At 36.8% G+C, this 17,742-nt stretch overlaps 1 protein-coding gene across 13 annotated transcripts in view; it reads right to left on the minus strand.

Annotated features, from left to right (window-relative positions):
* Positions 1 to 17,742, minus strand: part of LOC121314924 (regulating synaptic membrane exocytosis protein 2-like) — a 247,534-nt gene that overhangs the window by 129,475 nt on the left and 100,317 nt on the right. For all 13 annotated transcript variants that reach the window (XM_041248684.1, XM_041248683.1, XM_041248691.1 and 10 more), the window contains one exon: positions 358 to 1,313. In XM_041248684.1, the coding sequence (XP_041104618.1) occupies positions 358 to 1,313 (956 nt within the window). The remainder of the gene's footprint in view (positions 1 to 357; positions 1,314 to 17,742) is intronic.

Genomic DNA, 17,742 nt, shown 5'->3' on the forward strand with positions numbered 1-17,742 from the left:
ATAATCTTAAAAGTTTACAATACAATACTTTGGAAAAGGCAACCAGCCAGTCAAATGAATCCCTGTCCAGTGATTGAACCCACAAGATACCAATTCTAATCCACCTCTACCAACCATTTTATAGACACTGCTGTGTGCTATGTGGTTTATCAGAAGTCAATTGACCCAAACCTAAAACCTGAATAAGATCACAAATGCCTATTGGGTCATATTGACAAACACAATTCAGATGAATTAAAATTAGTTTTAACTCATAATATAATTTCAGCAGTTGTTAATACTTTCAAATTCGTATTATATATTATACTGTACATTTTCACGTTATTTCAATTAAAAATAGGCATGCAAGCTGCCTACCTTTCTCACTGACTGACTCACTCTCTATCTCCACGTCATCACAGCTGGTGTACTCTGGGGTGGTTGCCAGCTCCTCCTCAGAGCTGCTCAGCGAGACCTGCCGCATCTTGCCTCCTTTTTTCGTTTTGTGTGGCTTTGGCGGCGGGGGCCGGATGGACTCGGACTGGTCGGAGCTGAGCGAGTCATTGCGCAACATGGTCTCCATCTTCTCGCGCTTGGTCTTTCGCATGGCTGAGCTGGGATCCAAGTGGTGGTGCTGCTGCTGCATGCGCACAGGGTCCCCTCCTCCCCCTCGCCGCATATCCCCTTGCCGCTCCCCCAGCACGGGGCTCCGGTGTGGGGTAGGGGGGCTGTGATTGGAGGTCACTTGCCGGTCGTGGGGGCCAGAGCCCTGAACCTCTCGAGTTCTCTCCATGGAGTAGGAGCGCTGGCTCTCCATGGGCGCCCGCCTCTCGGAGGTGGAGCGCTGCCGAGACTGGCGTTCCCCTCGCATCATGGACACCTGAGGTTCATCCAGCTCTGTGTAAGCCAGCGAGACGTCACTGTGCCGCCTCTCATGCCGAGCACGGGACACCTCGGCATGCATACGCATCTGCTCCTCGTAGGGCTGGGGCTTGATTGGGTAGCGGGCCAGATTGGGGTCGCTGCGGTAGCGGGCCTGGTACTCCTCTTCCCGCTGCCTCTCATATTCGCTTAGCTGACCATCCAAGTCCTCGTCTAGTGGGTACTCCTGCGAGTGCCGCCGACTACGCCGATCCCGGTACTCCCCCCGCGATGCGTCCGCATCCTCGTACATCTGAGAACCCCGCTGCGGCCTCCGCTGCTCCCGCTCCTCGTAGTCCGATGGTGACCTTGGCATCCCGCTGTCTGGCGGGGCATACTGTGAACGGTCACCCCGCTCCTCCCTTTGGTCGTATTTTTGGTTTGGATCCCTGGATGCTGATGGGCTTCTTTTCCTGTGTCAGATGGGGACAGAAGCAAAATAGTGGAAATGAGAATTAGATTTCCCTGCTACAGTGAATCAAGGAGGGAGTGGTTTGGGAATGCTATATCTGTTTTTTATAATTTGTATTCTTAAGCACAGCTGTTCAGATTCAGTTATATTTTGTTTTGTGTCTGTCTGTGTTTGTCAGAACAACATGTTATCAGGTTGACATTAAAACCAGGAACCTTTTTTGCTCCACATACTCTATGTCAACACTAATTAGATCCCAACAAAGTAGATAGGGATTAGAATCTGAATTTAGCTAAACACATTAAAACAAATCTGAACTAGAAATTTAAAACAAAAAAAGGTAATCACAACCTAATTATCACTAATATTTAGTATGATGCAAGACATATACATATACATGATATGTGGGAGAATATCTACTCTATTTGCAGACACAGCATAAATAAAAGTGTTTAGAGATTTTGCTTAGCTACACTAGGGTGATTCACATTGCAGTTTTTGGTATAAATCCTGTCCTTAGCTGCCTCCCCCTACTGTTTATCCTGTATTATTTTAGCAGCTCTGAGCTCTTTTACTGTGCGTGGGTAAGTGCTTGATGGATGCTTTAAATCTTGCTGTCTTTATGTGTTTACTCCATTGTCTTTCCTAACTATTGGCTCTAAATTGGATAATATTTTTTGTGACAAAGAGACCTCCCCTAATGTTAACTTAAACAAAGATCTTCCAGATGCATGATTTAGGAAGCATTCATTATGTGTGCCCAACAGTATCCAATCAAACCATAGCTTATGACACTGTAAACTACACAGGCTGATGGTGGCCAAGGAAATCAATGAATTTGCCCTGTTTTAAAATTGAAAACCATCTCAAGAGCTGGAAAGTTTCAGAGGTGTTTTTTCCTCTTTTGACAGAATGTTTGAGATAGTGTTCCTGGTGACTCAGGCTACACTTTCTGCTTACCCTATGGGCTCTGACAGGAGAGTTAAAACCTCTGTGTTCATGAGCAAAGTCTTCAAAATTACAAAAAGGGCAGTACTGAGAAGACCCTTTTCTCAATAAAATCAATTGCAATCTGGCAGAAGGTTGCCTACTGGACTAACTACAGAGTTTTGTGCTTACAAAATATGTTTGATTGCTACCTGGTTTTCAAAAGGGCCAGCAAAAAGAAACTTCATTTTTTGTTGTAAATGCTTTCTATAACAAAAAAATACCAGTTAGTTAGAGTTACAGAATAAACTAATTAATTAACCTGAAGATCAAAGGAGCGACAGATTCTTAAGGTTATTAAACTGCATTGGATCCAACCTGGTTATACTGTAGTCTATACCCACTGTCCCAATTAGAAACATAAATAAAATAAACTTTTAATATAAATTGTAATTTTTTAAGATCCACTCATACTGAACTAACATCCACCTTAGGCTGCAAAAATAACAAGAATTTTAATTTAACAGGGCAGTCTATTGTACATGATCCCTTTGGGTTTGCCGAAATGATGAATTGCTCTGTGATGTTCTCCTACATTGCAAATTACTGTATAGATGGAGGAGTGTATTACTGTGTCCTACATTTAACTGGAGATGATGTCCCCAAGATCCGATCAACCTAGCTAATGCATTATTAATGAATTGCCTTTCTTTTAAGTTGAGTGTTTCTAGAAATTAGGACAAGTATTCTCTAAAACACAGTCCCTGTTTGAAATCAATACACCTCCTTGACTTAAACTGCAAAGACTTCTTGCTAAAATAAAAAAAAGCAAATGGATAAAATATATATGAAAACTACACAGAACACAGGTGGTACTCATTCTAAGGTACAGATGGCTACATTTTACAGTGTGTGTAATAAAATATGAATTGTCTGCTATATGTATAGGGAAGCTATGAATTATGTATTATATTTAAATAGCAGTTTTGCTGCACAGCTTGAGTTTGCATGTTATCAAGCTTCATCTACTCGTTGGTTCCTGCCGTCTCACCAGTCAATAGGCTCATCCTACTTCCGCATTCTCTTATACTGGCATAGTTACTTCCGGTTAATGTCTGCTTGCATTAGAATACAGTATTCTTGTCTGATTTATGACAGCTTGTGAAGTGTGCCATGGCCTTGTTTTATACGCATTGCCTTACCTAGGATTACAGTTAATGATGTCCATAGAATTGTTAAACTGTGCAGCAAAGCTCCATCAAACAAACGGAAAAGGATTTGAAAATGTACGTTTCCAGCTACCTCTGCAACTACGAGTGTGATTGTTTAAAATTTGCAGTCTTTGCATCTCTGTAAAACTGTTCTGGTAAAATCAATATTTAATAAGGGTTAATGAGTAAGTTATATTGTTATATGTTGTTGTTTATATGTTAACATATATAATATAATTATGACATTAAAATATGAAAAGTATTGCATGTACTCTTACTATATTGTGATTATCGAACTATTATTTTAGTTAGTTGCTCTTAGGACTGAAGTAATTGTATATCTTACTGTATTGTGAATCATGAAATATGTACATTTTGTGATAAGAAAATAAATAATAACATGTACTTTATTGTGACGACAGCACAACCGGTTGGAATTTAATACATTTGTTTCATCAAATTATTGTTGTAATTCTATGATGGTTTTATATTTTATTTCAGTATATTCCCTCAGACATAAGGTCTATATTGTTGTCGTTAACCACTATCAAACAAAGACAGGCTGACAGGTGAAATCAGTGTGAGGGCCAGTTGTTTCAGACTGATGAAGAATGAGAAGCCGCACAGTTTGAGTGTAGGATACAAATTAGTGTAGCTGTTGTTCAAGGTTTGATCTACAGTTACATGAGTTCAATTTCAATTTCTTTGCCTTATTAAAGTTACTAATACTTTTTTACACTAATGAACAAGATCAATCGTTTATTTTTAAGTTATACTAAATACTAAAAACTTTAGTGTACTAACAGACTTAGTTATGAATTCATCTAGTTATGAATTCTTCTGTTTAATGGTTGTCAATATTTTGTGTTTTATGACTTATATTTAATTCATTTGTTTTACTACAGATTGTGCTAAAGGATTCAGACCAAGTAATATTGGCACATGGCCACTGTTCATGTGCAGCTGGAATGGCCTTGTGCAACCACACCGTTCCACATCTGCTTCAGACAGCTCCCTATTGCAGCTGGGAACAGCTGTTGTTCCTCCAGTTCACAGTTGGACTGAAACAGAACAAAGGCGGCACAAACCGAGAACAGTGGCAAGTCTGTATGCAGTTCATGTGCAAGTAAAGCCTGGGTAAGAAAATACAAATAAAGCAGCATAATGAAGTTCTTCATTTGCAGGAAAAGAGTGAAAGCTTACCCTCGAGTTGTATTGTGACGACGTTGAAAAAAGGGGGACACAACAATGCTCCGAGGTGCTTCCCTCTCGTTTCTGATATTTGACAGATTTCGGTTTTGTACCTGTGGCACTCATTGTACGAACAAACAGTATCTAATAGAATAATAATGAAATAATCTTCAATAAACGCGCGTATACCAAAAACAAACTGCGATCACCATCAACAAGTATTAAACAGGAAGGAAGTACCGGTATAAATTAAACCAGAAGCCCACTGACCCATCTTGAGCACAGAGCCTACAGTGAATACTACATACGTTAGCTAGGGAATGAATCATATAAATACCGGGACAGCCAAGTGTAGCCTGCTTGGGAATTGCCGGAAACTCATGAACAATACGTTTGGTTTTTCATTAAAATGCATTTTTGTGTTTGTGACTGGCGAATAAACGTCTGGATTCTTCGGCGACGTCTTAGCCCCACCTTAACCTAACCTGTCAATGCATCTATCAGTCAAACAGATTTGTGGAAGGTAAATCTATATAATAAATATTATATTCCGTGTGTGGAAAGAGTCCACGTGATGCTTATTTATGCTGTAGTAAGACAATCAATAAGGAATACAATAGGATTGTAACTTTATTTTCATCAGCGCAGTTTTTATTTTAAGACCACGTTCAGAGAGCAGATCAGAGTAACATTACAGTCAAAATACCCCATAAGTTAATATTAAGGTGTGTACGGTAATTATTGAAAGTACGACTCACAGCTTTAAGGTAATGTTGCATTTTACTCACTCAAAATACATTTTACTCACATAGTGTCTAAACTGGAGAGTAAATTACTCAATGACCCAAAACCTTATCTGGAGCTGCTTGTACCCTCAGAATGGAACATGTGAGCCTCTTCTTTTCAGGTGAACAAATTAAGCTAAACACGTGTATCTTAGTAACAAAAAATGCTATGATCTCTGCTGTTTGTCCACAGTCTTAATTAAGCATGTGTAATTTAATTGGAAAACCGTCACAAGGATTGATTAACTTCCTTCCCAACATCTTACAATGTGTCTGGCCCACCTGCTTAATCTACCAGTACGAGTGAAATGCAAGCTTTTCAGGATGCTGGGTGAAAATCGTGGCTCCTTTCACACCATCCCTATAGAGTGTATGGGAGATAATACACAAAATGTAAAGCTGAGCATAAACAGAAAATCATGTTTTTGAATCCAAAACTGAACAAATATTTAAATACTATATATGTGTATACATTTTAATTCAAATAACTACACCACTTTCTGTGCACTGAGTTTGAAAAGTAGTGCCTGTAGGGGAGAAAGATACCCTTCAGACAAACTAGCCAGTGTAAGGTGAATTGCTCAGTAAGGGCTCTCAACAGTCTGTAGAGATTGCTCTATCAGCTTCCAAGGTCAGTCTGTTATGAAATAGTAGAAATACTTCCTCTTGCAAAGCTTTAAAGTCTCACATCAATGTTATATAATTCAAATCTTATCTAGCACCTTCCACAAGGCCCAAACAGAGAAGTGTCAACAAATACTCCCTACATCGTCAAGTCTTTGCCACCTCAGCCTTCAAACAACTCCTTCCTTCCACGGGGCAACATTATTTGAACCGTAAACTCACATGGTGTTCATTTTATATTTTGTAAATGCACTTGTATGTGAGCTACCTGTGGGGCAGTGTGCATAGGACTCAACCATCAGACTGTTAACTGACTCACTGGTGTGAGTCTTATCTTGCGGACTGACCCAGAATGCTTTGCGCAATACAACAATTAGTCAGTTTAACCCTAATACTTTATAAAATTTACAGAACAGCAATACGAAAAAGGTATTTTATGTGCATAATTACCAATTCTGAAGACAACAGAGTGGCCAGTCTTCATTCCTCTGGTCCAACAAAAATTATACCTAACCTCTGGATACATCATTCTTCAACAATTTGTTTTGTAATTACTCTCCTTTGGTATCCTATTGCTTCTCCTACTCTCACAATGTATGCATTTGATAATTTTAAGTGAGTTGGAGATGTTTTTGTATGGAAACGCTGATTAAAAATGCGACAGTTAAAATGTGATTGTTTAAAATCGAGATTCCACGTGGTGCGGTAAATAAAAAAATGCATTTAAAACTGAAAAGCATTAACTTGTATTTTCTGGTTAAAAACTGTTGTATAAGACTGAAATACAAAGTATTGTGAACAGCTTGGTATTTTACATTTTGTTATAATGAAAGTAAAACGATATATTAGACTTTACAATGATAGCCAGGTGCAGGGGATAATTACTAATAAAACAATTAACAAAACAATAAAACAATTAACAAATGTGCACTTGCACGTTTTGTATTTTCTCAGCAGAGAGGAATTAACCCTCTCCCTGCTCACAATATATATATATATATATATATATATATATATATATATATATATATATATATATATATATATATATATATAATTTTCATTATAAACGTTCCCTGTCTCTGTCACGCTGGTAACCTCTCGGCTTGCCTGGCCCGCCTACCTGAGTAGCATCATTCACTCACTCCCTCATCTCATTCATAAAAACTAAACAGGAAGTCCAGATTCAGAAAATGGGCATATTGACAACGTGACTATATAACATATTTAATGAGAGAATTAAGACTAATTTATTTTAAACAAATTATTAAAATCTAGATATGTATTATGTACTAAACTTACTCTCAGTCACTCTGCTGACTGGACAGTTCAATACAACTGATTATTATTATTGGTTGTTATTACGTTATTAATAATACTGTCCTTTTTATACACATGTATCAATGGGGTTTCTCATGTTAATTTATGTTCCGATGTTGCGTGTAATATTGTTCCGAAGTGTGACGTAGGTTTTATATATATATATATATATATATATATATATATATATATATATATATATATATATATATATATATATATATATATCCTATCCGGCTGTTGCCGATGGTACTACGAAAGTGTCAATGGGGTTTCTCATGTTACTTCCGAAGGTCTGCCTGTCACTCAGAACAGGAATGAAAGAACAGAGGAAGTGATTCGGACTCTGCCCGAGAAGTAGTGGGCAGACAGTGGTTTGTCCGGGCAAAGCCCAAAATAAGTCATTTAAATCTATATTTCTGGCTTTTCCAAAGTCTGCGGGCAATTCGCAAATTCAGGCTTTGCTGTGACACACACACACACACACACACACATATATATATATATATATATATATATATATATATATATAGAGAGAGAGAGAGAGAGAGAGAGAGAGAGAGAGAGAGAGAGAGAGAGAGAGAGAGAGAGAGAGAGATACGGTTGAAGTCAAAAGTTTACATACCTCATCTTGAAACAAAGAATTTTAGGAAAATTTTAGGAAAATTTTAGAATTTTGCTTTTGTGGATGAGGAAAAAAAGTCACAAGAAATGATGTCTACAATTATTTCAGCAATTTTTTTGCAAAACTCCAAACATGCTAATTCAAAAGTATTCATACCCTTTGATGCTATGTTAGTATTGTCTACAACGTGCTAGAAATTTCAATACAATAATGCAGAACCTAATTCTAGAAAAGTCTAGAAAATGTTGGATTGTAGGTGAACATTCTTAGAAAGTATAAAGGATTAGGCCATAGGATGATTGCTAAGTTAATATGAGAAAAAGTAAAGAGCTATCTGAAGACTTTATGACAATAAATAATTTTCTGCCTAAAGCTGGAGAAGGATACAAGAAGATTTCCAAGCATTTGAGTATCCCAATTTCAACTATTGTTTCTATTATCAAGAAGAACAAGACTCATAGTACCGTCACAACTCTCCCACGATGTGGAAGAAAGAAGTTTCTTTCACCAAGAACAAGTAGAAGAATTGTGAGAAAAGTTAATAACAATCCGAGACTGACTGCCAAAGATATGCAAAATGAATAGGCTGCAAGTGGGACTGGGGTTCCAATTTCAACCATAGGTCGAGTATTGCATGATGAAGGTCTCAAAGGTCGCAGGCCATGGAAAAAGCCACTCTTAGGAAAACGTCACAACGACAATCGCTTAAAGTTTGCAAAACAGCACTAGAATGATGGATATGAGTTCTGCTCAAAGGTTTTGTGGAGTGATAAAACAGAAATTGAGCTACCTGATAGTCATTACATTTGGAGAAAGTCTGGTGAGGCATACAAAGAAAAGAACACCATGCCTACTGTCAAGCATGGAGGTAGTAATATCCTTCTAATGGCACAGGAAGTTTAGTTCCAATACATGGTAAAATGGATTCCACAGCATACCAAAAGGTATTGAAACCCTCCACTACAAAACTTGGTTTAAAGCGCAACTGGACGCCAACACAACGATCCAAAGCACACATCAAAATCTACTTCAGACTGGTTAAAGAGGAATAAAATCAAAGTTCTAGTATGGGTTAGTCAAAGTCCCTAAATCCAATTTAGAATTTTTGGTATGAGTTGAAGAAGGCTGTACACAAGAGAAGTCCTCGGAATTTTAATGCATTGAAGAATGGTCAAAAATCACTAAAGAATCATGCCAAAAGCTCATTGACTAGTCGTTTAGAAGAGGTTATTATTGCTAAAGGTGCCTCAACTAGCTATTTAATTTCATTTTCCTTGTCAGGGTATGAATACTTCTGAATTAGCATTTTTTGAGTTTTGCAAAAAAAATTGCTGAAATAATTGAAGCCATCTATTTCTTGTAACTTTTATTTCCCCTCAATCACAAAAGCAAAACTTTTGCTACAAAACTTTTGACTACAACTGTAAACCTGTAAAACTAAAAAGTAATAAATGTGTTTAATGTTTTTATTAGAGAATTATTGTTATGTTGTTATAGTGCATTAAAATGTTTCTTTTTGAAAACCCAATATCTGGCCTCTGCCATTGTTTTACAATTGCTGTGCTAGTCTCCCTAGTTTTTAACTAAAATTGTCAGTGTAATTACTGTGCTAGGCTAGTCTTTTTTAAGTGAACTTGTCAGTGTAATTGCTGGTAAATTGAGTTAAGGTTTCTTCTATGTCTTTTTTTTATAGCATTTCAATATATAAACCTAAGAACCAGTCCTCATATAATTTAAAAAAACACAATCCTAAATGCAAAATATATAAAGGAGGCAATAAGCAAAAAATGAAAAAAAACAACATTAAAAGTACAACAGTAGCAAGAATTGGATTATCTGATATTACAGAGCATTTTAGATAGAACAAGGCACGGAAAACAAGAAACAGCAGACAATCAACTTGGTACCAGAGATCACTTTCGCAAGTTATGTTCATTTTGTTTAACTAATCCTTGCAGTACAATTTATCAATTCTCTTCTCATTTTTCAAATTCAGACTAACAATGAATAAGCAATAGACTGTTCCTACACAGTATCCCATCAGGACAGCTGTTCAGTCGTTGGGGAGCTCCTTTCTGCTGTGCTGTTTAAATGGAAGAACGAGTTATGGAAAGCATCCTCGGTAAAGAGCACCACCATAACCAAAATGAGGCACATTATGCAAGAAGAAAAAGTGTACTTCATTATAACTGTAAAAGACACCAACAAAGCTCACCGCATCCGCCAGTGCCTCTACAGTGATGCTTCTGCAAACAAGATGAGGTACAATATAGTCAGTTAAACCTGCACTAAAGCACCATAGCACCACCTGTCTATAGTGCCCACTGTGGTGAATCTCCAGGATTTATACATTTACCATGTTTACCACTTGTCTATAAAGCCCACTATTAGACAGTGTCGTGAGGTTCTAATAAACAGATAAGACTGTATAGATCTCATTTACAAAGATGACCTGGAGAAAGCAGCAAAGACAATTCCGTTTACACACACACACACGCACAAACACAGACATAGACACGTACAAATACAGACACACATACACACATACACACACACAGACACATTCACACACACACGCACACACATACACACCTTTTGAATGACCCAATTCCACAACCAAAGCAAGAATTATATTATTTGTACTGGTAATAAATAAATAACATATATATATATATATATATATATATATATATATATATATATATATATATATATATATATATATATATATATATATAAGTAATCTGTTGTGACTTTCATTTATTTGACAGCTATTAGAATGCTATATTTTAAATAAATATTGACCAAAACTTTGTATAGTTCTGTAAAAAGTTGAATTACAGAAGGTAATATGTTAGACAGAATTCTGACAATTATTACTCTAAGTTATTTATTTATGTGGCTATCAAACTCTAACAGTACAATAGATATTATTTCTTCAGCAATTTAACAATAGCAACAATAAGTTAAACAACCAAGTAAAAAGCAATCAAGGTGAAAATGCATGTGTGTTTATCCCCTGGGGATTCTGCCACCACTGGTTTATAGATACTCTAGAAAGAGAACATGGATATAAATGGCTATGCAGCATCCTATGAGCTCTTTATTTGGGAGCATTCCCTTTCTAATGATAATGTCAACATTAAAAATGAGTTAGTATGCAAGACTGACTATCAAAAGGAATTATATTCTCTAACAAGTAAACTGCAAAAAAAAATTATAATAACATGAAATTAAAAGAAAAAAGCTGGGTAAAGACTCGGTTAAAGGCTTGTGTTGATTTATTTTATTTTATTTTGAATCAAAGCACATTCATTAAATATCATTTACCTTTCTATCAGCCATTGCACATCTGGGCAGTCAGAAGCATCTCGTCCAGGAGAATGCATCAAATCCTGTGCTGGCAAGCACTTTCCTTTAAATCTCCTCTCAGCCTTTGTAAAGTCGCATCAAAAACGTCTCGGTTATAAAATGTATAATTTCCAAATGGTCCCTATAGTCAGTTGTTTCCAATAGCATCTCTCACTCTCCTCTCGCACAGGCATCGCACAGGCATCTCCTAACAGCACGACGCAATGTGAAGTGCTCCTCCAGCCTAAAAATCACTGGATTGGTGACCTGCTGCAGAGGCTGTTGGGAACACAGAGGGTGTTACAGTTTAATGCTGTTATCATGGGCTGTATATAGCTGTAGGTCAAGCAAGATTTTACCCTGCAAGGAGGATTATTGTACTTAGCTGATTACTGGCTGGCAGTTATTTCCTGCGAAACACAGCAGGCTCCCAGGTTTGGCATATCCCTATTCTATTTTCTGGCTGACTGAGGTTACTTTGAAATACACAGCAATGGAGTGTAGAATCATTGTAATAAATATTTGCATATACTCTGTGGAAAACATTTTTAGCTTACAGTCATTATTTTTCAGCCTGTTTTTACGAGGGGGATACAATAAAAACTCAGATATTATCTTCAAGAATTTAGCAATTCTGAAGTGGGAGAATTAACCCTTCTGCAACAGACTGAGAAGTTTTGCCTTTTCAAACACAGGTTGGAAAATGCTGTTCTGTTGAAATAAACAGGTGGGGCAAATGACTGAAAGACCCGCGTAGGTAGAAAAGATTTGAGCACACAGTGTCTGCTGAAGATCACACTACACGATCTCCTCACAGATATAGATACTTTGAAATGGCTCTGTTCTGAAATGGCTCTGTTCTGACGCATTTTCAAATTCAAATCAGCTGTCAGTTCTAGATGAACTGGAAGATGAGCTAGTTTATTTCTGCAGCTCCAAAACATATTTTTTGCCAACTGATAAATAAGTGATCAAAATAAAATTTCGAATCATTCCCTTTTTCTCTTTTACAGGGTTCCCAAAGAGATCAAGAGCATCTACTTGGCTTTGTTCCAGGCAAATCACAAGATGTTATCTCGTGAACAGAGGAGATGACACTCAACTGAAACTAAAAAAGTTACATTTAGAGAATTGTATTTATTTACTTATTTTATTTTAACTTTTTTAGATTTATGCCTACACTGTATCCAAGTAATTTCCAGATATTGGCCAATTTTTTAAAGGTGTATGTGTATAAAAATGGCATATATTTCTTGTTCATGATTTAATGAGCCCAGGAGGGGACATGAGAGTAAAGATATGTATCTCGTGTGTACGTCTTACTGTCTCGTGGCTATGCGATACCTATGTCATGCGCACATGATATATCTCGTGGCCACGAGATATTAAGACGTGTGCACAAGATATATATTTTTTACTCTCATGTCCACTCCGGAGCTCCATACTGATTACATTGCAGTCTCAAAATCTGATCTTATTGTCTGTGGCAAGACTGTTTGAAAATCAATTTGATAGTAAAAACAATTAGATGCTAATACAAAAGGTAATTATCAAGATGTTTGACAAACTACACGCATTTGCAGATACTTGAGGATCCATTCAAAACTACATCATAACATACTACAGTTTATTCAGACTAAATTGGAAATAGTATTACTTTGTGTTTGTATTTTTTGTCAATTTGTTCTGGATAAAAGAAAAGTTACATGTAAGAATTCAAGTCATTTGCAAGTTAAGTAAAATATCGAATGGTTTATTTACGGACCCTTCTAGATGGGTGCCTCACACTGGAGCATTCCCTTTGACTGACAGCATGGTCAAGACTAGAAGATACCTCAAGCGTCTATGGAGGTTAGTCAAGATCTAGGTTCAGCTTCAACCTGCAGACCTACTGCACTGTTAAGATGTAGCCTCAGATCTCCACACTCATAAACTATTTTACTCCAAGGATGCAGGGAACATTCAAACATGCAATTTGTCAATGCCACCTATGCAGCCTAACAAGCGCCATTGTATTGCCTAACATTCACACATGCTCACTCTAACCTTGATTTTTAACACAATTTCATTACTGACATGTTTTTGAAGAAAGATTTGTGCTTAGACAAAAGGTCCTTTATTATAGCAAGGCAAGACTCGTGTCTACAGTACCTACATATCATCCATTTCATAACATCCACCTTTTAACAAATTGAACAGCACTCCCTTTTTTCTTTCATCTTTAATATTGGATGACTAGTGCTGTAGGTCATCCATAAGTTGAAGAATCCAGCTGGCAGATGAGGTGTTTTGTGAATGACCTCCTACACTAATATTCTATAAAAAGTAACTTAATAATTGGAGCCACAGGGAGAAAAATGAACACATTGTAACAGTCTAGTGTTAGGCCATAGCAGGAAAGCACTGGCTTTGCCAATAAACTTCCATAGGGTGTAAAATAAAATAAATTTAAAAAATGTAAGATCTGAAAGATCTGAATATGATTGACTGCTGCTCACTGATGAGTAACAGACATATATCAAATTAGTTAACCCAATTAACCAGTGCCACTCTGCGCATAATAACAAACTAGCTACTGATACTCAATTGAAACATTAATCTGTATTGAAAAAAGGTGTTAACAGTTGGTGACACATAACATCAGGTTAAAATAAAGCATTTTTTAAATGCAAGCTGGCATACTCTCAATAACTTGTGATTAACAATATTAAACAGATATGGGTATATGCATCCCCATCAGGTGATAATTAGGAGAGTCTACAAAAGAAGCATACAGAATCCTGGAGAAATCATACTAAAACCAGTGTTGAAACAGAAAACGTAAATCACATGGAATACAGAAATCCCACTAAAACCAGTGTTGAAACAGAAAACATAAATCACGTGGAATACAGAAATCCCACTAAAACCAGTGTTGAAACAGAAAACGTAAATCACATGGAATACAGAAATCCCACTAAAACCAGTGTTGAAACAGAAAACATAAATCACGTGGAATACAGAAATCCCACTAAAACCAGTGTTGAAACAGAAAACATAAATCACGTGGAATACAGAAATCCCACTAACACCAGTGTTGAAACAGAAAACATAAATCACGTGGAATACAGAAATCCCACTAAAACCAGTGTTGAAACAGAAAACATAAATCACATGGAATACAGAAATCCCACTAAAACCAGTGTTGAAACAGAAAACATAAATCACATGGAATACAGCTAGGCCAGGAGCTCCAGTGATGCACAAGCTCCTCCTAGCGGAAAATGGTTTGCTTTGTTCTAAAGAACGAGCTTATCAGTAAAGAAGACAAAACGGACAATTAAAAGGTCTCTACAAGAAGGGTAAAAGCAGAACATACAAATTATCAAACAGGGATCTTTAATCAGCCTATTCATGATTACAAAATTAAACGATAGGGGCTTTGAACAAATAGAGAACTGAGATTCCTTTTTTTTTTCATGGTGAAAAATATCTCTCCAGTCATTTCTTTTCCTTCCTTTCTTTAGTTCTGCTAGGCATGCATTTTTTTTTCAACATGCAAGCTGTATTTTAAGTAAAGAAAAGGAATGAACAGGGCTGTGGTTTATATAAGCTCTTCAAAGTTGCATTGTAGCTGAAGTGAGGGGACAGCTGATGGTTTAATCATTTTATAACCCAAACTGCACCGTCAGCCATGTGGTCTCCTATTCATTGTTGCTTTACAATTTTCTAACATTACATATCTGCAGCACCACCATTTTTTAATATCCAAGGTAACTAAGATACAGCTAGGATTGTCCGGTTTAAACAATAATGACCTCTATTTATACTCTATTAATTTTAGAAATGTTTAAAAAAAATATTGTCTTTTGAAAGGCAGCATGGGCTCTGCTGATAATGTCTAACCTGTTGTGGTCCCATACAGCAGCAACAAAGTACCCTATAGTCAGTCACTTGATGTGTGACCAGCAATTGTAGTTAACAAAACAATTCCATAAAATGTCTCCACAATGACATCAGTTCACTATACAGGTCTCAAATGTGCAATTCTGAAAGAAACACATTATAGAAAACATTTATTTTACTTTCAAAACATGCTATCTCATACTCCACCAGGTTAAAGAAAACTCTGTTTACAGCCAAGCTTTTAGACTCTTAGAGAGTGAAATTGTTCTCAACACCTTAACTTGCTTCTTTCCGCTGCTTCCCTTATTAACTGACATGCTTTGGCCCAGAAGACAATACTCAGGTGAAATGACCCAGGAAGGACAATGCAAACAGATAACCCAAGAATAAAACATTGAAAATGAGAGATTCTTTTAACTTGAAGTAGTATCAGATCACGTGTTTCAAATTAAAATACACGAATATAACATGTGTTTCTTTTAAAACTGCACTATCTAGCTAATGGAAGTGCAAAACGATTGTAAGATTTGTGGAATTATTTTGTTAGCTACAATTATTGTGTGCAGCCCAATACAAACAAACCTGACCAACAAATTCTCTTCTGACTTTGACTCAATAACTCAATAACTGAGTACACTCGTACTCCTGAGGATTTCTCCTTGCAGCATGAATGAAAGCATCCTAGATTTTGTTTCCAATTTGTTCCAGTTTCACTTAATGGCACCAGTTTTGAATTCCAGCCCTTCGCTCCAGTAACTAAGCTACAGTGCCTCCCTATTTAGAAACGCGTATTTTAGGTAGTGCATGAAGGCTTCTGAATACACTATTTGTTACTTTACTTACCCTAGTCACTATGCTATCTACATGTCAGCCTTGAAATGTACTCCTGGTAAAGCAGTAGAGAAAAAAGCCACTATTATGTATTATGTTCTGGTGTTGATGATGAGTAGAATCTCAGGCGATAGGAGAGCTATTATCATCACATAGGAGTAATTGTGCTTGAAAGGGATATTTGAAAATGAAGGGAATAGAGAACAAATAAACCAGTTTCAGGAATCCAGCTTGTACTGACAATAAAAAGAAAGCCACCTGAAGCAGACTCAGCACCACATCAAGAGAGATCACAATAAAAACAACTCATACTGCAGGATGACTGAACAGATGACCAGTGTGCAAATGTCAGTTAAAAAACAGAAATACTTGTTAGTGAAACAGCTTTATTTGAAATAAAGACAATGCTGTGGTTTTTACTTTGGGATGTACAGTGTGTGGGTGTGTGTCATTTGGAGAAAGAGGATGAATGATTATATAAAGATTACGCAACAGCCCAGATCATGCAAAAAAAGAAAAATAAGACTGTGGCAGAACACAGCTCTGCCATTTAGAAATTGGCAGGGATGGGGTTAATTTCCCCTACCTGCCTGGGTTTATTATGTTCAGGTGGCTGGGGTTGGTTAGTTGATTAAATGATTAACTTAATTAAAGATCAATCAGCGCCCAGCCACCTGGCATAAAAGGAGGCCTCTACTTCTCATTTGGGAGGAGGGAGTTGAGGAAGCAGGTTGGTGGTTTTTGGTTGTTTGTATTTTTTGAAATTTTGAATCCAGTGAAGGCATTGCCCAGCCTGGAAACCTTTTTTTTTTTTTTTTTTTTTTTGTAAGTTTTGCTTTTTGGTCTTGCTTTATTTGTGTTTGAACCTTTTTGTTTTGCCCTTGTGCACTTTATTTTGTGTGTTTTTGCAATAAAACTAGTATTTTTTTTGAACTGCAGTATGTCTCTGGGCCTCTATCCACTCAACAGCCTGTCACAAAGTTCTTTATCTGTAATACTAATTTGCATGTACAATCATTTTTTTGGAAGTGGCTGATCAAGGAAGTTTTATTCCTCAACCCCCTTTTTTTTAACAGCAACAGAATTGCAAGTGGCATGATACAGTAATTCCCTTTAGGTTATTATTTTTTTCTTTAAAAATGTGCAGGCAATGAGGCATATTTTCAGCATGTGCTAATGTCAGACCCTAGGATTACAAGTGCAATTAAAAAATATATATTTAAAAATTATTGTTAAAAATAGGTAGCAAAATAATGTTTACTAGATCGATAGGACACTCTTAATATATATATATATATATATATATATATATATATATATATATATGTGTGGTGTGTGTGTGTCGTCGTCGTGTGTGTTTATACACTTAATGGATTTCCACAAAAATAGGCACACTGTTTAAACAAAATATATTAAAACAAAATTGTAACAGGCCTTAAAGTCTTGTTGATTAGGTTTTGAACTGAAGGACTTGATCAGTCGTATGAGCAGTGTGACACTCTCGCAGAAAGCAGTAAGACATGGAAGGAGAGTTCAAGACTGGCAGCCGCATTCCAGATCAGCTTGGCCACTGACTTACTGTACTGCGCAACCCTTCAGCACATTCCTTCAGCACCTTGTCCTTCCCTCCACCCAGCTGTAAAATTGTATCAAATCAGAACGCCACAGAAAATATGAGGT

Source organism: Polyodon spathula, chromosome 4 (genome assembly GCF_017654505.1).
Source record: "Polyodon spathula isolate WHYD16114869_AA chromosome 4, ASM1765450v1, whole genome shotgun sequence".
NCBI lineage: Eukaryota > Metazoa > Chordata > Actinopteri > Acipenseriformes > Polyodontidae > Polyodon > Polyodon spathula.